At 48.1% G+C, this 22,381-nt stretch overlaps 1 protein-coding gene across 1 annotated transcript in view; it reads right to left on the bottom strand.

Annotated features, from left to right (window-relative positions):
• Nucleotides 1-482: 482 nt before the first annotated feature.
• Nucleotides 483-22,381, bottom strand: part of IGDCC3 (immunoglobulin superfamily DCC subclass member 3) — a gene marked incomplete at both ends in the record, with an annotated part of 97,112 nt that continues 75,213 nt past the window's right edge. The window contains 8 exons of the mRNA XM_082290384.1: nt 483-647; nt 737-944; nt 1,160-1,298; nt 2,300-2,404; nt 2,663-2,851; nt 7,593-7,757; nt 8,297-8,544; nt 17,526-17,691. Coding sequence (XP_082146510.1) covers nt 483-647; nt 737-944; nt 1,160-1,298; nt 2,300-2,404; nt 2,663-2,851; nt 7,593-7,757; nt 8,297-8,544; nt 17,526-17,691 — 1,385 coding nt within the window. The remainder of the gene's footprint in view (nt 648-736; nt 945-1,159; nt 1,299-2,299; nt 2,405-2,662; nt 2,852-7,592; nt 7,758-8,296; nt 8,545-17,525; nt 17,692-22,381) is intronic.

Consider the following 22,381-nt stretch of genomic DNA (forward strand, 5'->3'; position numbering starts at 1 on the left):
TCGATTTTTGGAGTCAAGTTAGAAGGATTTTTCCAAATCCAGTCTTCTGGAAATGAAAAATAGATCCAAAAAGTAGTCCTAAAGCTGCTGATCAGGAAAAAGTCTGGGATGCCAAGAGATGGGGGCTCCACTGTATCTCCAGTCTGTCAGAGACTAGAGGGTTTGCCAAACTCTGCCAAGGAGTCTGTTACATAGCAGCTGCAGGGAAAATCCATCATGACCAGTCTCCAGAGAGCCGTCATTGGAAGAAACACATTGAGAGGCTCAAGAGAGGTCAGAAAGATAAACTTCACAGAATTTCCAAAAGGCTGTATACATATATATATATTTATATATATATATAAAAATAAAGCAAAACAAAAAAATAACAATCAGACCGTAGAAATCTTCAATTGACCTGAGATTGACAACTCGTAAAGATATCACCAGCCGCGGGTTTGGTTTCTGGTAACTCCTACAAGAGGCTTTGAGTCTTGGCAGTTTTATCCTTCATTGGCAGGACCATGATTGGGAGCCAGAGCAGCAGGACTGCTGCCACAGGGGTTTTTTGGGAGGGGGTCTGGCTGCTCCTCAATGATGCTGAACTCATCCAGAGGGAGTGTAGAGATCTGGGTTTCATCATGGGGGGCTGACGGGCTGTGAGGCAACTGGAGAGAGAGAGTAGGGGGGGACAATGCAGTGACAGTGACAGCTCACGGATGCACAGCCAGGTGTGCTCCCGTCCTGCTGGACTTACCATTATTCCCTTCTCCTGCTGCTCCTGGGATGGGGATGCTGGAAATAACCTCTCCAGCTCATTCATATCCAGCTGCTTTCCATTCAAGTCCCGGTCGTCCCTGTCCCTACGAGTGGCCCCGTTCAGGACAAGGCCCGTGGCGCTCCGCTGGCTCCGGGGGATCTGTGGGGTTGACAGCTGCTCCTGCACATTTTTGCACATCAGCAACCTGAAAAATAAAGAGATGGGGCCTGAGAGTGAGAGAGGTGGTTCATCCTCTACTCCTTCCCCCAAGCCAGCATCTGCCTTATCCCTGTGCTACATTCCTTCATCCTTCAGTCTATCCTATAAAGTCCAGCATTGCACTGGGAATGTGAGACTCAGTTGGGCACACCCACAGTACCAGGGACCACCACCCCTGAGCAGTGGCGTGAGCATCCCTACCTTCCTCGGTACCCAAACATAAGGAAGAGGATGCAGAATATGATGCATGTGACACCGATGTGGATCCCGATGATGATGCCCGTTGTGGAGGTTTTATTGTTCTGCTCATCCTTCATGCAGTCACAGGGAGGATTCAGCACTGCCAGGAAAAGGAGAAGAGGGAGGTCAGTGGTGCTACTCTTCTATTGCTCCTCCAGCTTTTGGGGAGCCCACAGCCAAAGTCAGAGTCTTGGGCAGTGCTGGGAGCTGTGTATAGGAAGAGGAGAACCACGTGGGAAGCAGGGGGGTCGCTGCCTGCCAAGCACCTCCCTTGCTCCCAGCACCCCAGGAGGGTGCACACAGCAAGCACAAGACTGGAATGTCTGTAGTGAGCCAGCCCCATTACCTGGCTGCTGTCATGAGACACAATTAATGAAAAAACCCACTCTGATGTTAATTTTTGCAATCCCCCATGCCAAGGTGGGAGGTAAGAGGCAGCCACCACATCAGAGCAAGCTGAAACCTGATGGAGTAGACAGATGCCAATGAGATTAGTATTTACTCCAGCACAGACAGACTAATAACTATCTATTGAAGATATTCCCATTGGAGGCTTAAAAGGCTTCCAAAAGCAGCAGGATGTTTTTTACACATAGATGAATATGAAAGGTGTGATCAGTTAAGAAATTCCCTCTAGAGGTTTCTCCTTTGTTGCTGTGTAATGCAGGGCTCACACTCTGCAGCCATTTCCTTTTCCAAAGCCATGTGTCCTCCCTTTTGACCAGTGAAGGTCAAAATATCCAGGAGAGCTCCAGGAGAGCAGAGATGCTCAGTGCACCATGTCTCACCTGAGGATGGCAGCTTGTACCTTATGCATAGGGGTTGTTCATGTTCATGGCCTCACCTCTGGTTCAAGTTTAGGGGACAAACCTGGCATATGCAAAACATTTGGTTTGTCTTCTCCCCATTGGTAAAAAAGCCATCCAGGTGCTCTCAGCCCTGCAGAGTTTTGCCTCAGCATTATTTGTGATGCTGAAAATAAATGAGTGGCTGAAGGTGAAATGAGGGTAATGCCACAGGTGGCACGCAGGATGTGTTTGGCCTCACCACCTTCCTGCAGAGCTTCCCAAAACCAGCACTGAGACCCAGGTCCCATCTCACCTGTCCTCTCCACGGTTTCCCTCAGGGATACGAAGCGGACAGTGGAGTTTCCATCTCCATGCTGGTTGTAGGCAAGGAGCTTGACTTCGTAAACCACCGATGCGTCTGCCCGGGGCGGGACACAAGAGGGACAGTTCAGGTGTAACCATGAGCCTCATCTCCCCCAGTAACACTTATTTGGGAAAAGAACATCTTACCAAATACACACAAGATGCTGCAAACGTACCTGTTGCTGGGAAAGCACCCACAAAACCTGGGGGAGAAGCTGCAGCATTAAGGGGTTGGGCTGCACATTCGAGCTCTCTCCTGCTAATCACGACAGGGGTGGGGAGGGGACATGGATCAAGGTGTCACCATACTCACCCAGGTGGGTAATGTTGTAGGCAGTGACGTTGCTGGCCAGGAGCACTGGACCTGTGTACTGGGAGAGGTGGACTTTGCGGTAATACAGCTTGAAGCCTTTGTGCTGGCCCAGTTTGATGGAAGGCTCCCACGTTGCCTGCACGGTGGTGCTGTTAATGACTTTAATAAAGAGGGATGGCATGGCTGGGACTGAAACAGAGAGAGAAAGACAGTGGGTTGCATGTGCTTTTTCTGTTTGTGTGATGAGAAATTTCCCAGCAGCCTTTCCCTGCAGTCACTGCACCAAAGAATGTGCCAGCTGAGACTGAGAAAAATCTGAGCACACCAGAATCTGGTTTAACAGCTTTGAACTTCTTCAGGGAGCTGCAGGAGCTTCCAAGAGTTCCCTCTGCTCACATCAGCAAGCAGAAGCTACTTTTACACTTTGGTTGCAATCTGATGCTCAGCCTGGCCGGGTCAGGGCAGGAATGCAGTGACTTTGGCAATGCATTCTCAAATTCCAATTTTTTGCCCTCACCCTGAGGCACAGACCTTTCACAGTGATTAATCCCCTCTTCCTGGAGGAAGGAACCAGATGGGATGGAGCTGGAGACATTCGTCTTAAAAGTGTGCTAGGTACCTGCACTGGCTTGCAGGGGGCTTGCTCTCCCCATCAGCTTTAGGAGGGAGGTTTGTGACTGTGCTGGGGACTCAGAAGAGAACTGAGGCATCTTCATCAACAGCCCTGAACAGCTGAGCAACCCAAGATCCCCGCACAGCCCGAGATCCCTGCACAGCTGGGGCTGGCTTGTTTTGGGAGGCAGACACTTACCTGACCTTAGGGGCACACAGGGGGTTAGCTGGGAAGATGTCCCTGCTGCTGATTCTAAGTCCACCAGGAACATGCTCCAGTAAATGCCCCAAAACCCTGCCCTTATTCTCGGGATGTGCTGCAGAGGGGGTCAGACCATTCCCTCTCCAGGTCCCCAAAAAGCTGCCTGGCCCCATCCTGCCCCATCGGTCTGGATTGAGAGGAAAGATCTGCATATCAAAGCCAATTTTCTTGTGATACCTGGGTTTTCCAAAGCTGACTCTGCCCCTAGCCCAGCCTTGTGCCCTGGGCAGCACTGGGGCATCCAGTCCGTGTTTCCTCCTCCCCCCCGCTTTCTCCTACACTGGTCACACCAATACCAGATGTGTCTCAGCAGGACATTTCACTGATGATTTTTTTCCTCATTTCCACAAAACACCCCCAGGCTAAACTCTCCCATCAGTTCCCCAGCCTTTGGCACCATCCAGAAAGTGCAAAGCATGAGGTGCTGCAGGCTCTGCCCTGCCCAGGGCTCTGCTCCAACACTGGCATCAGGAAGGAGAAGAGTTTTTGGGCAGCAGGCACCAAGTTCAGCTCACCCCACAGCAAAATCATCCAGCAGAACAGCCCTACTTCTCCAGCAGCCTCCAAGCTTTGAGGTAGAGCTATTTTTCCAATCCCACATGATTAGAAGCTCAGCAGTTCCAAATACAAGGATTGCTGGGCCTGAACTGGACCGAAGCTGCTTTCTGGCTTGTTTCTCCCTAAAGGGTCTCTAAGGATGAGCAATGCAAACCCGGCCTTTGGCAGAGAGTTCAGCGCAACCATTAGTGAGCAATGGGGAAAAGCAGATGAAATGTGGCCATGTCAGTCTAAGACTGATGAGAGCTAAAAAGGGCATTTCCTCAATTTAACAGTAAAACTGCACAGCACAACCGTTTGTCTTTTCCCAGGTACTGAGAGCTCAAGCCTTCCCACAAGGAGATTTAGAGGAAGGATGGATGCCTCTCCAGGTGAGCAGGAGGGTCTGGGCAATCCTGTCTCTTCCCAAAGTGATGCCCTCCTTCAGGCTGCAGGAGCTTTGCTCGATGTCTTCTGAATAAGCCCATGGAGATGAACAAGTCCTTGCTGACTGCTGCATATTTCCACGTGGATTCGGGAGGAAAGACCCAGTGTCCTGGGTCACATTAATGAGATCCCATCCTGCCTGAGTGCTGCCAGTGGGAAAAAAATGGGCTGAAGTACTCCTTCTTGCTAGGATTTATTCTGATGTGCATTTCATTGCTGGGAAGGCTGAACTTAACAATTCCTGAGTACAAAACACAGAGTAAAGTCTATTTATATCAGAATGTGCCATTCCTCCCAAGGCTGTGTATTTTTGCAGTCCAATTAAATACTCCTTTTTTCTCATTCTCCCAATTCCCTCTAGGGCAAAATCCCCGCTCTGAGAAGTTGGACCCTTGCTTAAAGCATCACTTTTCCAGCCACAGATGAAAACACCACAGAAAGGGAAATTATCACATTATCCCATGGACAAAGAAACACTGATGTGGGCCATCCTGATTTGTGAAGAGTTGGCTTTATTTTATGGTTGCAGAGCCTTACATTTAATAAAAACCACAAGAATATCTCTCCTTCAAAGTATGGAATATATCGTATTTATTCAAACTTTGAGTATATATATATGTATAATACTGATTATAGGTATATGCACTCGCAGAATGCACGTGCTGTTTATAACGTGATTACACAAATAAGTGTATACAATGGAATATATCTGTGTGTGTGTAAATATATGTACACACACCAGCAGATAGGTGCTTCACAGAAGTATATATTAGACATAATATGGAGCTACTATAAGTGAGGCATCTCCCTCATGCTAAGGGCTGGGATACTTGTTTTCCTCTTCCGTGCTGTTTGGAATTTTCCCCAGGTCATTTCAACTTTCTTCTTGAAGGCGTCTTTAGCCGAAGATGACTAAAGGAACAGTCTTCATCCTAGAGAAATGTCAAAAAGTCCTGGAGAAAACCCTAAAAAGCATTAAAAGACAAGAACAGAGGAGTGTGTGCTGCTTAATGAAGCAGAAAGCATTTGAGATTTAAAATACCACAGCATTTGTGAAACGGCGTAAAGGAGAATGACAGGGAGGAGGCAGAAGAGCCTTCCCAGAGAGTGAGGTTTATGGAGGAGGACAAGGTTCACTTGGGTCCCTTCTCTACAGCGTCTTCCCTTCTACTTTCCATCCAAAATCAGTACTGGCACAAAGGAAGGAGCACTGTGTCTCAAGAAAGCATCGGAGGCTTCAGCCAAGCATGCTCTCAGCGTATTGCCAGCCCTGAAAAGCTGATGGCCCTGAGCCAAAAGTAACCCTGCTCCTCTGTTTTCTGAGGAATATTTCATATTCTTGCTCCAAACAATACCAGCATAACATGGTCACTCCAGTCTCCAGCTGGCAGCATCTCTGCTGCCCTGGCTCCACTGAGCTGTCCCTGGCTGCTGGATATGGCATCTTGGAAAATCCATCCTTTTCTGAGGTTGTTAGCACAGATCCAGGGGTTCCCAAGCTCAGGGTGGACACAGCTCTCTTGTGCATGTAGGGAGGGCACAGGGTGAAACAGCTTGGCCACGAGAAGAGACAGATCTGCAGTGAAGCCTAAATTTGGTGACAAAAGCCACCGGGCCCTGGCTCTCTGAGCTGCTCTCCTCTGTGAGCAGAAGGCAACAGGCACCCGAGTGAAGCAAAGCAAACAAATGAAGCCAGAACTGGGGCTTTTAAATATCTTTTTACCTTCTTACAAGGAAAACACAGGCTGGGGTTGAGTGATCTGAACCAAGCAAGTGTCCATCATCTACAGAGAGCTAATTCCTGAAGCTTTTTTACACAGGACAAGGCTTTTTTAAAGGACAGGAGGACAGAGATACCTTAAAACTTCAGAGAGCCAGGAAATTTATGATTCCATTACCAGATACCTAACTATTCCTGTCATGATTGAAAGTAATAATGACAAGAAGTCCTCTCTGACTTGACCTGGACTTCTGCAGTCACCAAGCTCTATAGAGCATGGCTGGCTTGTAGCTCCTGGAGCTGAACTCAGAGTATCGGGTCAAGGAGTTTCAAGCTTTGCCTTAGCCCATCCTTATGCCTCTAAATTGGGAGGAAAAACAAACTCCAAGGGTGACTGATTCCCTGCAGAGTACCAAGGAAAATAAACTTGCAGAGCAACAACCCAGTGGGTGAGGATTTACTGGTGTTTTTGCTTATATTCTGTAATAAATATGTGCAAGGGCTGAGAACAGAATGAGAACTGGATCCCCCACCTGGAAGTCAACACACTTTTCCATTTGATCCTAAATAATATCCTCATACCCACGGCCCTCTCCGCTGGAAATTCATAATTACTGAATGTTCATGAGAATGATTCCTAAGAAATTAGTCTCCATATCTGAGACAAGCCAGGATTCAGAAACAGATGATTCTCTAGGAAAATATTCTTCCAGTTCTGACTGACAGATAACACTGGGGCTGTGGTTTCTGCCTTGTACCTGTGTGCAAGGGTCCTGTATTAAAACACCCACTGTCTTACTGGGGAAGCTAACTGGTGGCCAAGTCAGGGGAAAAAAGCCTTAGAGATCACCCTAACTTCCCACTGAAACAGAAAGCTGCTCCAGGGTAGGGATTTATAGGTCGGGACAGCTCAGCTCTAGTATCGTTTTCCCAGGATAGAGCAGAAAATAATAAAATCTTTAAAAGTGTGGCACCTATCAAGTAAGAGCTGTGAGTACCAGAGCTGCTGGAAGATGCTAAGATGCTGCTGGAGCAGGAAGTCTGCATTTAGCAAGGAGTTTAGGAACAGCCCAGAGCAGCTGCAATGCACAAGGCCAGGCAGGTTTGCACTCACCCCCTGCTACAACATCAGATGGGAGAGACGATGCTGTGTTTAATCAGTCAACCCCCCTGCAATGATACAAGTGAGTTTTACACAATATCCCAGAGTAGGCGGAGCAGCAGGAACAAGGAGCATCAACACCACAGGCTACAGTGCCACAGTGCTGTGGGGCAGTGTTGGGGTGACTGGCACTGCTGCTACACACAGCATCTGTCAGCATCTGAGGGTCCCTGCACAAAGCGTTCCTTACCTTCCCCCAGCGTGCTCACCACTGTCACTTCTGAGGCTTTGCTGGCACCCCGGGAGGTGTAAGCCTTTATATAAAAGCTGTAGCTGGTTGAGGGCTCCAGATCAGTCACTAGCTGCTGGAAGGTGCTCTTGCTAACAGCCTCCTGGTACTCCATCTCTATGGGATCTGAAATGCAAAGGGAGAGAGAACTCAGCAGTGCTAGGTTTTGCAAGAGATAAAGAGAATAAGCAGATGTTGCAAGCAGTAATTTTGGTCCCTGGGGTGGATATGCTCCCACTCATTTCTGCTTACATTTCAAGACCAGGTTGGATAAGGCTTTGAGCAACCTGGTCTAGGGCAAGATATTCCTGTGGCAGGGGTTGGAACTGGATGATCCTTAAGGCCCCTTCCAACCCAACCCATTCTGTGATTCTCTGATTCTGTGATTTTTGTGTGCTTTGCCAGAGAGCTACATGGGCAGCAATATTTGACTATGTGGGTTCACCCTCCCCACACTTTCAACATTTACAATGGTATATTTAGTATTTGCAGGTATTTACAGAGTATTTACAGCCTCATCTCTGCTCTTCAGAAACTGGGAGGTGATGGAGAACACTGATGGCAGCATGGACTGCTGCAGTGCAGACCTGGTTTTACTTAGTGGGCCGTGTTGCTAAATTACAGGAAGGCTGAGGATGCTTTGAGCAGTGGGTGTAGCACCGTACCTGCAGCTTTCCGGATGTGCAGCACGTAGCCAATGATCTCCTTGGTGTTCTGCAGGGGCTTTTCCCAGGACACTTGGATGGTGGTTGCAGACACAGTCTCTGCCCTCACACCCTGAGGAGGGCTGGGCAGCCCATCAGCCCACAGCACGGTGAGGCGGGCACTGGCCTGCGTGGAGCCCGCACTGTTCTCGGCCAGGCACTGGTAGATGGCTTCATCCGCCTGGTTGATCCCGTAGATGGAGAGAGTGCTGTGTGGGGACATGAGGGGGACAATCATTACACTGACTGCCATGGTCCCCATGCTGGCTCTCATGGCAGGGCATCCCATGGCCTCTGTTTCCACAGAAAGCTTTCAGCAAGCTGTGGGCTGGTGCTTTGGGGGAAGGAAAAGTCCAGGACGTGGATGCATCATTCCCTGGAACCCGTGACTGGGCAGATTGTCTGTCTCAACCTGCAGATACTGTGGTTCAAGTACAGCCAGATGTGGACACAGGGTGGGACAGGAATCAGCAGGATCTAAAGGTGTGGATTCAGGAAGATCCCAGTCACACTACAGAGCCAGCTCTGTGGCAAGTGCATCCACACATTCAAAAGAGCTTTAACTGGCTTAGCTCCAGTATACACCAGTGAGACCCATCCAGGCACTGCACACGGTTGCTAAGCCAAGTCTAATCAAACACAGCCAGAAAGCCCTCTAGTGATGCTCTAATTGCATTATAGCACATTAGAGCTGTCTTAGGGTAACACTGGGATTAGCTCATTTATCCAGCAGGGTTACAGCCTCAGCTCCTGCTTCTGCACTCCAGAAACACCATCACCATAAGCCAAAAGCCAAAGCTTATAAGCAAGTCACAGGTTTTGTCTGCAGGACCTCTGAGTGTATTTTTGATGCTGGTGCATCAGAGCTTGCTGCCTTCCAGGAAACAACCAGAACAGTTCTTCCAGCGTGCTCTTGGGGGCTTCCATATCAGGCTTAGATGCTGTTTTCACTATCCAATAAAGAACAGGCACTGGCTACCCTGGAAAACATCCCTAAAGGAGGGGGAAAAACCAGCCATATACCAGCCTCCCAAATGAGCATATTCCTGAGCACAGTGCCCATCACTGCACAGGGACAACCAGAGTCCTTGTACATGTGGCCACATGAACTGGAGGCCTTTCTGCACTGCAGGACCCTCCAGCAATGGCTGTGAACGACTGGAGCAAGTTCAGGGCCAGCTCAATATCTTTAAAACAACACCAGCAAATACTGACTCAGAAATAATTGTGTGACACATTAGCTCTGTCTTGCCATTTGAATGTGCAAAGCAGCTTTTCTTGGTAACATCTGCTCACAAACAGGGACCCTTCGATGAAAGCTCCACTCAAAACCAAGCCAGGAACAACACGATTCAATATCTGAATCCATCAGACATAAGGCCGCCTAAATAAATAAATAAATAAATACCAAGTGTATCTCCCTTCCAAGGCATGGGATGGTCACTGGGTCACTGTCACCACTGTGTACAGCTCTGAACTGGAGCTGGAAAGGCAGATTTGACACTGGAGATGTTTTTTACCCAACTCTGAGGCAGCAGCTCAGGTTATGGTAAAATCTGCTTACAGTGCCTTTGGTGCTGGGAGGGTGTTGTCACACACAGGACATCCTTGGGAAAACTTCAGAAGCTCACATGAGCTTTTTCCTACTTTTCTGTAAGAAATGACCCACACCTAACCAAATCCACATCCACTACTTGTTTTTAAGGAGAATTACTTTCTTCTCCTGCAGTGAATTCCAGGTTGACTTGGAACCTGACTGCACATGAGTAAATCCCAAGCATCCCTGCTGGTGCAAGGGGCCCTTCATGGCTTTTTGGGAATCACAATCAAAGCTGCCTTTTATGTAAATGAAAAATTGAACATTGGAAGTGGAAATGATAAGTAACCTGCCACTGCCTGCCCGTATGTCAGAACAAATACTTCTTCTAATTGCAGCAAAATATTGGTCTTCCTATATTAAAATTTATTATTGCTGTTGATTTAACATTCCTATTTCTGCCTTGCAAATTATCGGGGGCCATGGTGAGTGAGCAAACGTTTAACAGTCATCTATTTATGTCCTGTGCCTTTGTTTCCTTGGAAACATTGTAAATGGAATATCAAATGTGATGGTTTCAGCTGATACGGTGATTTTCGAGAGTCATCCCTAAGCTCCTCTCATAGCCACAGGCTCAATGTATCTGATTAAATGGAAGGAGAAAGGCAGAGCTGGGAGAGGGCATGGGGAGGAAGGACCCGATGTGTGGCTCAGCTGTGTCAACAAGGACTGACTCTTGTGAGGACAGATGGCAGAAGGCAGGATTACACCATCCGAGAGCTGCACTCCCAGCCCTGCACAAAACAGATGCGTGGAAGGAGCAGCAGCACTTCCTTCTGCCCTGTCAATGCAGGGATTATTTCCATGTGGCTGCTGTGCATCTGGGCACCCAGAGCAGCCCGGCCGGGCTGGCACATGGGTCAAGAGTAACCTTAAGCTTCCCAAGCACAAAGCAGATCTGGAACAAGGAGTATTTAGGCTCCATCGCCTCTAGGTGCATTTATTTGCTTTGCACAGAGAGAGGAAAAGACGTGGAGGAAGGAAGAGGGGAGCTAGGCTGAAATGCAGTGCAAGGAGCCTGATGGCAGTGCTATGATTCTGGGGCCAAAGACTTCTCTCTCCTCATGTGGGACACAGATGATTTGCAGCATGCCAGTGGTCCTGGATGGATGGCACTTGGCCACTGGGACCTGGAGTTTAGTGGAGTCTCTGCCATGCACAGTCAAGTCAAAAGAAATAAATACAGTGTTTTCTGCAAAGTTGGCATGGCACGTAGCTGGAAACTTGCTTCAGGCTTCAAAAAGTTCCTTTTCATTGAGATTTCCTTGTGCTGAGCAATGAGACCCTTGGCAGCCTGGTGCCCACGTTAACTGGAATGACACGCAGGCAAAGGGACACTAAAACAGAGATTTATAAGAGCATGGAGAAGCTGGTGAACAGAATGCCCAGCATCTAAACACTAGCTCCATGGGAAAAAAGGTTTTCTCTCTCGGGTGGGTCCCTCTGACACCCACCAGCAGATCTCCAAAGGAGGCTTCCTGCAAGTCCTGGCATAAGCTACCATGAGCGGGGTGGGACCTGGAAGTGAGTTACTTGAACTCCAGCATCACCCTAGCTGATTATCTCTGCTGTGCATCTATGTCCACCTTAACTATGGACAAATTCTTCCTGCCTTCACCCACTGCATCACCTTCCAGCATGTGGAGGATGTGGTGCAGCAGGGCCAGTGTTCACTCCCAGGTTTTGCTGCTTTTTGTCTTTTTTTTAAGAAAGCTCAAACAAAAGGAAAATCTTTAGTTGCCGTGTGAGAAGGCACAGAGTGTCTCTGTGCATCAACCATCTGAAATATGCAGTGTCCTTTTATTTCTTCCCGTCAACACAAAAAAAAAAAATCTGTCACTTTGGGACATCTGCTGCTGGAAAACTTTCCCGCGAGTGCCAGACTGGCAGTGCCGCGAGCATGTCAGACGAGGCGAGATGCCAGAAGGCTTTCTGCTGGTCACCAGAGCCTCTCGGCGAGCCAAGGGCTCCATCACATCTCCACACAATGCCCTGACAGGCATTGATGGAAGTGGGGAGAGGAGTTGCTGCAGATTCACACCCGGCTGAGCTGAAACGAGAGGCCTCCGCTGCTTGAAAGCCAAAGTATTCCCAAGCTGTCTTCCCAGTTCATAGGCAATCAGGATGACTGATCTGGCTCAGGTCAGGGGTCCAGGCCGGTGACCGGAGATCGGCTTTCCAAAGGCTCCTCTGAAAAAGTCTGCAAACTGAAGGAAGCCTCTTCATCGATTCAGCAGCACAAAGAAGAGGGGCCCATCTGGGAGGGCATCAGCCTTGCGTGCGCACAGGCGCACAAAGGAGGGAGTGTGATGAAATTAATGCAGAGGCATTAATTTCAGGCTGTGGTAGCAGGGACAGCATTCTGAGTGCCAGCAGATACAGAAAGCCACCAATGCCACATTCAGGTGCCCCATCCCTGCTCTGTTTCTGTCACGGCCTGTGTTGTGCTGTGCTGCACTGAATGATCTGCTCCTGGGCTGCCGGCCCATGCCGCACAGGGAAGGACCCTTTGCCCCTCAGCTTTGTAGAAATGTCCTGTATTCTGAAGGTTGCCTCACACAGGCTGAAAATAAGGTGCAAAGTTTGAGAAGTGACACTCAGCAACCCAGAGGGACACTGCATATCATTCCCAGCCCTCCATATGCATATTCTTACATATCTAGAAATTAAATATCGTACAGAGTATCCTAGGTGAAATTGGGTTGGGTTATGCAGAAGGACTGGTTTCTATTTTGCAGGTACTGCAGCCCACTGGCCAGGATACCAGCCCAATCTTGTGACTTCAGACTCACTCAAGAGCAGCTTCTGGAACGATGTTGCTGGTCCCAGCCACTCAGTCTGTTTTTATGAGCCACAGAGTACAATCACAGGCTTAAGTGAATCCTGCCCCAGGAAGCAGAGCAGTGTTTACATCATCAGGACCATGGGGAAGCAAAAAAATATCTCAGGAAAAGCTACTGGAAGGGAGGACAGAGCCTATATTGGTAGGACTGCAAATGCAGACTCTGGGGAGAGCTCTTTACTGCTAAATGGAAAGTCCCCCAGACCTTTTTCCCAGCAAGCAGCACAGATGCTGGAGAAGAAAACAACCCAGGCTAATTCAGGGGAGACTAATTTTAGGCTGCACCACTATGGGCTCAGTCCTGCCTCAAAGCCTCCTGTGTAAGGACTATTCTCTGCTGATGGATTTTGCTGTGTGCAACAGTTGGAACAAGCACTTAAACTCCTGACTCGATGCACTTCAAGAGCAGCTCAGTGGAGCAGCACACAGAGAAATTACACAGGCAACTTGGCAGCAAAATAATCACAGCCACATGAGAAGGAGAGACTGATCCCTGTTGCTGTTGGCTGATCCAGGGCTGCTGCAGGTCCTTTTTGTGGGATACGGCTGTGTGGTCCCAGCACAGGATCGCTGCTTGGTGCAGGGATCATGCTGATTCCCCACTGCTTAGCGGGGCTTTGGGCGTTTGTGCAGAGATCCTCATTGCAAAGGCCATTTCCATGTGTCTTCCAAAGTCAAACCCATAAATTATGCTTAAATCAGGAGCAGGTGGTTCACATACCCATCCTCCACGTACTTATTTGCCGTGCTTCTGGGAACTGAAATATGATTTGCTATAGAGCACCCTTCCCTCAATCACAACTGTCTGCAAACTCACAGCATAAGGAACTTCAGGCTTGCCTGTCCTCCCTTATGTGGTCCAAAACCCTACAAACTGAAGTGTTTGTGGGGATTGTGCACCATGAAGGGATGTACAAACCCATCTGCACCTTTCCACACCCAGCTAATGTAGGGTTTATAGAAAAAAAGCCACCTTGTGAATGACAGGCTCTGGTTTCCTTGGGTTTAGTACCAGAAGGGCTGTCTGGTCCCAAGTGCTTGGATGTTTGTGCTTGAAGACCCCTCTCTGTACCTGCACTGGGATTTAACAGCATGAGAAGTGCAAGAAGAGCAAAGCTGTCCTGATGTTTATTTACAAAGGAGTATTTCCCCTGATGAACCTTGAACATTCATGGCCCTGAAAGGGAGACATTTCCAGAGCACTAAACCTAGTGCAAACCAGTGAGGAAGAATTTAAAAAGGGGACAGTTCACAAGCAAAAGTCACCAAGGAGAGCAAATGCCACCTGAGCCCAAATTCTAACAAAGCCTTTTTCTGATGGAACAAATGAAGTCCCTTAATTACAATTTGTAAATAAAATCTTCTTGGAAAATCAATATTTAGAGCCTGCCTTCTCTGAAGATGTTGGCCTTTGTTCCTTGCTATTATGGCAATATAAACCCCACAGTGTGATACACTTCCAGGCTGAAAATTACCCCCCTGAACCTGACTAGGTCAAAGGAAGAAAAGCAATAAACCTTTCACAGTGGTAATTCAGGGACTATTTCATGCTTGCTTGTAAATTTTGAAGTAATAAGCTAGAAACATACTTTTACACAAGCCCACGGTTAACTTGGCCAGTAACCACACCTTCCTTCGGCAGCAATACTCCACCTTTTGGATGGTCTGGTGATGCTGGGTGCAAATTTTGCTAGAAATTTCCCATATACCTCTCAGGCTTTTGGACCATGATTGATCAGAATCACTCCAAGAGCAACATGGGCATCTCTGATCAGCACAGAGGGACAGACCCTGCCACTGCTGGACATGGGGATAGCTGCACCTAAGTCCAAAAGGCTCCATCAGCTTCTCCCTCAGAGAGCTTGGCTCAGCACAGTATCACCCCGACAGCAATCGGCTGCATCCCAAGCCCAGGGGCTGCATGGCAAGGCAGCCCCATCGTCAGCTCCTTCAGTCATTTTTATTCACAGCTTTTAATGGAAAAGCCCACAATTCCCTATGCCTGAGCCTTCATGCATTTTTCATTAACAATTATCCGCTATCCCAGAACTGCTTTTGATTTTTTTGCTAATCATCGATTGGCTATTTTGTTCCCACACAGCTGGCATTTTGAAAACATAACAACCACCTCTGGAGAGGGCACAGCAGAAGGCTGATCTTTAATGCTAATGTGCCCAGAAACCGTCAACACATCAGGTGATGGGAATTCATGTCTGAGGGACCACGAGGGATGAGATATTTATTGGACGCAGCCTGTGAGGCTGATTTTACTGTGCTGAAAGCCTGGAAGTTGCTTAGCAAGTGAATGTCTGATGTTGTACCAGCAGCCACATCCACTCTCCAGTGAATCCAGTCCTGAAGCTGCATCCCAGCAATGAAGGGCTTCTGGAGTCCCCTCACCTTGTGGGGTTTGCTCTCCTTGGATTTGCAGTTACTGTATATGAGAGATAGCGTGGCATGAGGCAGATGCAAAAGGGCCCTTCACAACTTTGGGAAGCAACAGATCCATTGGCTGTGGGTTTGTGCTGCTGCCACAGGGCCTCAAGCTTTCAGGAGCAGAGCAGCATCTCGAGCACACCATCTTCTGCAGGTCTGGACCTCACTTTTGGCTGTGTTAATTTGCAAAAATGAAGTTGCTCCTAATGACACATTTTGCAGTCAATTAGCACATGATGTTTTGGGATGATTTACTTCTTTTTTTTTCCTAAAAATTCCTTAGGGGGAATTCAGACTTCTATGGCAATATTAAGCAGAGTTTTAATCCAAATGAATTTTCTAGGAAACCATGTAATCTAATTAAAAAGCTCACAGTGCAGTTTAGTAGATTCATTACTGGTAGATTCAAGATCCATCTTTACACAGACAAGTATTTTCCAAGTGCAACAGACTGATAAATCCAAGACATAACCACAAACTGATTCTGCCTGGAACTAAGTGGGTTACAGCACTTAGTCATGCCCATGAGAGGAAAACAAAGGGCAAACTTGAAAAAGCTCAGGAAAACATCATCCGTTGATGTGTCTCCTCCACTTCATGGAGCTCCCAGCCCTGCTGCACCAGTGAGGGCATTTTCCAGACCGACAGCTTTGGAAACCACTAGGCATGGCCACTTGCCTAGAGCTGGCAGTTGGAGTGGAGCAAGACTAGTGTGAAGGAAGACAAAAGTTCAACACTGTCGAGTATGGCAGCCTGAGGGCTCAGCTTTACAATCCTGTTACTATAGCTTAAGAAGATGCCACGTGTCAGCTGAGCCCCAGGAATGGGCTGAGCTCCCTCAGCCTATGCCAGATGCTGTAATCTGATCATTCAGCTCGCTGTGGAAAAGGCTGATGCAAAATTGCATTAAATGATTCCCATAAGAAAATGATTACAGTAATGTTCACGAAGTTGCAGTTCATGTGCATGGGTAGCACAGCTTCAGGCACAGGGACCTGGCAAGGAGACAGGACCATGACCAAAGACCCAACTCCAGCTCTTCTCAAGCAGTGAAGAGGAATGGTTTCACAGGGAAGATACCTGGGCGAGACACACAGCTGGATTCAGTGTCAGTTTTGCCATGGATTTAATGACCACTTGGACTTCATCACTTCTGACTTGGCTATCTCATCAATAAAAGGGGATGCACTAATTTCCCTCCTATCCCTTCTGCTCTGTTCATACCATAGAGGGCAGACATGCCTCAGAAAGCCATGCCATGAACTAGAAGACCACAAGCCTGAAGTGAGTGTCATCTGTATGTGCACATACAAAGTTTCCTGAAGCTTTAAAAATTTCCAGTTTGGAGAAAACCTCTACTGACTGAGATGATTTTATTACCACTCACACCTTCTCGCATCACACATCCTTCCATCACTCGTGTAACAAAGCTTTAAAAACCCCTCAAATGAGAAAACAAAAAGCCACATTATATAGACACTCAGAAAAATAAACTCACTCTTGTCCCCTGAGGAACAAACCATGGTGCCTGCACAGCACTTCCCAACTGTCTAAACTGGAGGTCCAGACCCTCCAGCAAGGCTGGATACTTGCCTTCCTGAGACACATTTGTTAATATAGAGAGCAGCTATATGACACCACAGAGCACAAACCTCTACCAATACTTCAAGTTTACAACACAGGTGCTATTATTTTGTAGTGTATTTTTTCATGCTATTTCCATAGAAACTACATTGTCGACTGGTAATTTTCACACTAAGTGCATCATTTCCTCAGTACAAACATCCCCATCCCCTCACAGGAAAATGCAGTTATTTAGAGCTTAGAGAATACACTCTTCCCTGGTGAGATAGAAGGCTAAAGTTTAGTGAAAGTCAGGCTCCACACAAGTATTATTTCTAATGTATTTGCATTTGCACACCCAGGCAGGTTAATGTTCAGGCGTTAAAGCACATTTCCTCCACTGAGGAGTGAATGTGGTCCCTGTCAGCTCCAGGAACAACATTTAGCCCTTCCAGAAATACCCAGATGATGATCAGGACAAAAGAGAAACTTTTCCTGGGTTCCTGCATCAACAAAGTCTAATGCTGATGTCATGGCACAAAAAATCACGGAGCACCAAAATGTAAGACTGTAAGGTGCAGCCAGCAGGACTGAAGCAGTGTTTTAGTTTATCAAAGCCTAAGCTGAATCCACAGATCTGCTTCAGAACACTGCCACCTTCACATCAGCTCTTTGTTATGCAGAAAGCAAACTAACCTCTCTCCCACTCCCATTTCCACAGCGGTGTCAGAGCCCAGTGCACCAGGACTTACCTGTTGTTATTCTTCAGCTTGATGTGGTCGCTGGTCTCCAGGATCTGCCCATTCCTTAGCCACGTGATCTGGGGAGGGGGTTCCCCTTGGGCCACACATGTGAAGATGGCAGTAGTCCCCACTGGTCTGGAAATGGACTGGGGATGCTGCACAAACTCTGCTGGGGCTGAGAGAAGGAAGGAGAAAGAGGGTGAGAAAAGTCATGATGATCCCACTTTATCCTGGTACAAAAAATCCACCTTGTAAATAAGCATTGTCTGCCTGGGAACATGGGATACTTGGCCAACCCACAGCCCATGTCGCATGTGACTTGGTGTAACAAAGATAACTCTTGTTTGGATGGTGTGTCTGTAAACAATGCAATGCTGCTTTTTTGGTTGCCCACCTCGGCACTCATGGCTTCACAAGAGGCACCTGAAGGCCCGATCAGAAGTGATGGAAAGCTGAGATGAGTCCTGCAGGGTTCAGACAAATGGGACCAAGCTTTAAGCCCCTTCACCTCTCCCTGGTCTTCCACGGAAAGCAACCCCAGTGCTGACACTGGGGAGATGTGCTGTTTTCCTCAGTGGCAGAGCTGAAGCAACACTCTGGCTTTGTCCAAAGGACCTGAATGGCATTAGCAAACTGCTTGAAATGGAAAGAAATGTATGGATATCATACAGCAATCTGGCAGGGTGTTCTCTCCCCAGGAAATACCAGATTTGCTGCCAATTTTTCCTGTTAGCAAGAGATTGGGGAACCTTTTTTACCCCAGATCTTCGGTCTGGGACCCTTGGGGTCCTGCCAAGCTTGGCAGACTACACCATGCCTGTAACTGCTGCTCACCTTGCTACCAAATGTCTTCACCTTTGGCAATAACATTTCATAACAGAAAGCGATCTTCTTCTCCTTCCAGCAGCTCAAATTAGATTTTAAATCATTTATCAGAATAAACCAGCGTATCAGCCTGCAGAAAGCAGGGCCTGACAGACACTGCCAAATAAGTGAGATTATTCAAGCAGTTCTGCTTCAAAGGGCAAAGTGATAAATATACTCCATGTTGCTACTGAAACCTAAAATCAGGTGGAACTGGCAGCAGACACAATGAAGACAAACAGATAAGAGGCACAGGCCCATAATAAATTTACTGACTAACATCACATAACGGATGGCTGACATTAAATTTTTTTGACAAAAGAAAGATTACCGAGGGAGACACGTTCAGAGCCACTCACTGTCATTTTCCAAGCATGGGGTTGGTGGGCTGTGCCACCAGCAGAGATTATGGGATTGGAGAAGGGAGCAAACTTGTCCAGCAAAATATACTGAGGAGTGGCCAGGCTGCAAGTGGGATGCAAGAGTTGAGTCTTGTGGTTCATGGCCAAAACACCCCTTGGGGTTTGCTGCAGCATTTTGCGGGGGATAAAGCTCTTTCCCAGATGTGTGCAGGTAAGGGAAGAGCAAGGCTACTGCTGTAACCCAGCCAAACTGCAGGGACAGGTGCTTGTGTGAGAATAAAAGCCCAGTTGTGCAGATTCTAAGTCCTCCAAGCAGGAAGACAGAGAAATTCATCACAGAGCCCGTCTCCCTTGAAGGAGCCCCCTCCTTCATTTTTAATAATCAGAGGGAAGTGGAGCATGGCAGGTCTGACTTACGTTACTGGTACAGGGTATCTGCTAGCAAAGTTTATTGTCAGGCCACCACTGTCAGCGCTCGGCTCCACTAATGCACCTGATCCCAGAAACCCAATGGACATGTACTTCCAGAATCTCCTGCCGAACTTCCCCATGTGACAATCAATCTCTTGCTCTTTTACTTCCCTTCTATGTTTTTGCTCTAGACTTACAGATTAAAACAAAATTCAGGATGGGTTCAATAAAAGTTAGAAGCAAGAATAAACAGGGGGAAAACCCCTCTTCCCTGCCATGAATGGCCCCTTTGTGGTGTACAGTGAGAGCATTAGAGACTTGATTTTCCTCAGCCTCCCGCCCCCCGCTTTGTGCTGGCGCAGTTTTGCAGGAGCAATTATTTTGCAAATGGCTGCACCTCCCTGCTTTCATCTGAGCTGCTGAGCTGCACCCACAGCACTCGCAGGTGCAAACCCATGGTGCCAAGGAAGGGCACAGCCACCTTCCAGCTCCTCGCTGCAGCTTCATTAAAGATCCTTTTGGCTCTTTGCCTCTGCCTCCCCCTCGCTTCATCAAATCTCAAACCCACTGTTTGTTCCAGCAGAAACAAAGTTGAAATATGGAAAGAAGCATCCAGCATAACCCTTCTGGAACCACCAGCTCTCCTTATCCTCCCTTATTAGCCCGTGTCAAGAGGGAGTAATTGGAGCAGTGTCGCATGTGACTTGGTGTAACAAATGTGCAGCTGCGGCCGCTGGCTCGGTGCCAGTGACACTGTTCAGTGCCACAGCCCCACAGGTTCCTCAGGTCCCTGCTCCCCTCTGCCATTCTCCCTCTTTGCTGCCTTGCTAAACACAACCAGATCAAAACCCCAGCCCCTGCTTAACTTGCTTAAACTCTCTGGGGAGCAGGTTCCCACCTCTGCTGTGCTGAGCTGTCCCCTGTTCCATGGCATCCCTTGTTGCAAGACACAGATTGCCCTTCCACTGTTCCTGCTCTTCCTGGCTTTCCCCAGGCATTGCTCTGACCTGTTCAGATCTCAACAGTGTGAAGCTGTAGTGCCAAATGGCTCAGGTCAAAACAGAAACCCATGAAGTCAGAAGGATGTGGTCTGGGAACAGATGGAGTTTAAAGGACGTAGACTGAGTGGGTGCCCCTCTGCTACCTGGACCAGGATGCATCCGACCTGGTGTTCATAACCAGTGCCCCAAGGAAGACGCCCTCAGGCAACTGCTGTTGTGTGGACTCAGGGCAAATGGCTCCTTTCCCGGGCAGAAAAACATCTCCTCTCCTTTCCTAGGTCCCCTCCCCTGCCCTTCCAGATGATTTTGACAGGATCCAATAGTTTGCCACCCTGGGTTAGTGGGAAAGGAGCAGAATCCAACCCTGCCTGCTGCCAGGCCTGCCTTCAGCCAAGTCCTGCCCGCTGCCAGCCCTTCACCCTCCTCATCACTCATAATTAATAGAGCATCTTGTCAGGGCCCATCCCACCCTGCATGGAGGCACAGTGGCCTGAACACCTCTGCCCCTTCCACACTACATGCCAAAAGACCATCGCAGGCAGCCAGAGGAAGCATTTCTCAGCCCTCCATTAAGATTTTAATAAAGGTATTAATGGAGATCACTGTTAAGAGCAGAGGATTCAAACCTGGCAAGGAGGAGTGGGCAGGATCCAGCCCTGGTAACCAGAGCGTTGATTATTCAGGACTTAATAGGAGGGAGGGGATCATGCAGTTTTAATGAATATTTAAAGACTTGACATTGGTATCAAAAAGCAATAACACTTAATACCACCCCCAGAATTGCTAACAAAGTGATTCAATAGCTTTTACTGTGCTCAGCAAACTGTGATAGCATGGAGATGCACTGCAACAGCAGGTTCTAACAGAGACCCAGATGGGCTCCATCTCTTTAGGGACATGTCAACAGGGACCAGCCACCAGTGTGTCCCCCAAGGTATGGGGGAGCTTTGCTGTCCTTGCCATGAGGTTGTAGTGTGGTGCTTATGGCAGTGCCTGATGGCTCACAGAAGGTCCCAAGGATCAGGGAGCACTGACAGGTCACTGAGAAGATACCAAGGATGAGGAAGCACTGACAGCCAATGCTCTGGTGCCAGACCAATCCGTGCCTCTTGCATCACAGTGTGAAGTGTCATTAATTCTCAAGTGGACAAAGTGGCAGGGTTGGGGAGGGAAGCTGGGGTGAAAAGAAGGAAGAATAACATGGAAACAACAAAACCTCATAAATTAGGCTACTAGCACCCACAATAAGGGTAAAAAGGAGAAGTCAGGTCAGTGGGGAAGTCAGTCAAGCACAGCAATGGTGACAGAAGATTTAAGACAACTGCTGCTCACTTGGCTTCTCTCTGTTCACTATAGAGGATGCTCAGATGTTTACTTGAGTAACTTACAGTAGCAGTGATGGGGCTGCAAGGGCCAAAGATGGAAACTGTGCCCATGTCCCCTGGAAAACAGACAGAGAACACTCAAGGGTGCTGTCAATAGAGCCTGTCCTTCAGCCCTCATGAAATTCTTGTCCCAGCAAGGTGCTGGAGCTCCACACCAGCAGGATATGTTCCAATGTCACCCACAAGTGTGGTCCTGGAAGAATGCTCCAGAGGGATCACACACATCCTTTTCTGGAGAAGGAAAATGTGGACAGGAATGGAACTGCTCCATGGGAGACACTGACTCACACAGCATGTATTGAAGCTGGTTTGCAGAATGAATTTAGGGCTAAACTCAAGGACAAACCAAGTACCACAGAGCCTAAACCACAGCAACTGCAATACATCTGCTGCTGAATTCCACCCCGCAGCCAAGACTTGTGATGCCAGCAAGCAAGAACGATGGAAGAAACATCAGGAAGCGCAGCGGTGGCCAGATCTGCTGGACCAAGGAGCGCTGCCCAGTCCTGCCAACAGAAAGCAAGGCGAACAAGGCGGGTATTGTCAGCAGAGCCTTCAAACCCATGTCCTTAAGATGGGCCCTCATTTATGAGATGGGATCTCATTTTTCTGCATAGCTTTCAGGAGGAAATGAAGCGTGGAGTGGAGAACACTGGTGACCATCTGGCCATTCACAGCCCATCAGTTTGTTATGACACCAAACACATAATAAAGCACAAAAGATTGCGCAGGAGGTAGAGGGAAAGTGCTTTGATATATTTTTTTCCTTGCCACCGAATCCTGCTCTTCCCTCCCCTCACACACACGCATACCCTCGGTTTCAGCCAGCACCGCATTCGGCC

This window comes from Coloeus monedula (genome assembly GCF_965178545.1).
Source record: "Coloeus monedula genome assembly, chromosome: 14".
Taxonomy (NCBI): Eukaryota; Metazoa; Chordata; class Aves; order Passeriformes; family Corvidae; genus Coloeus; species Coloeus monedula.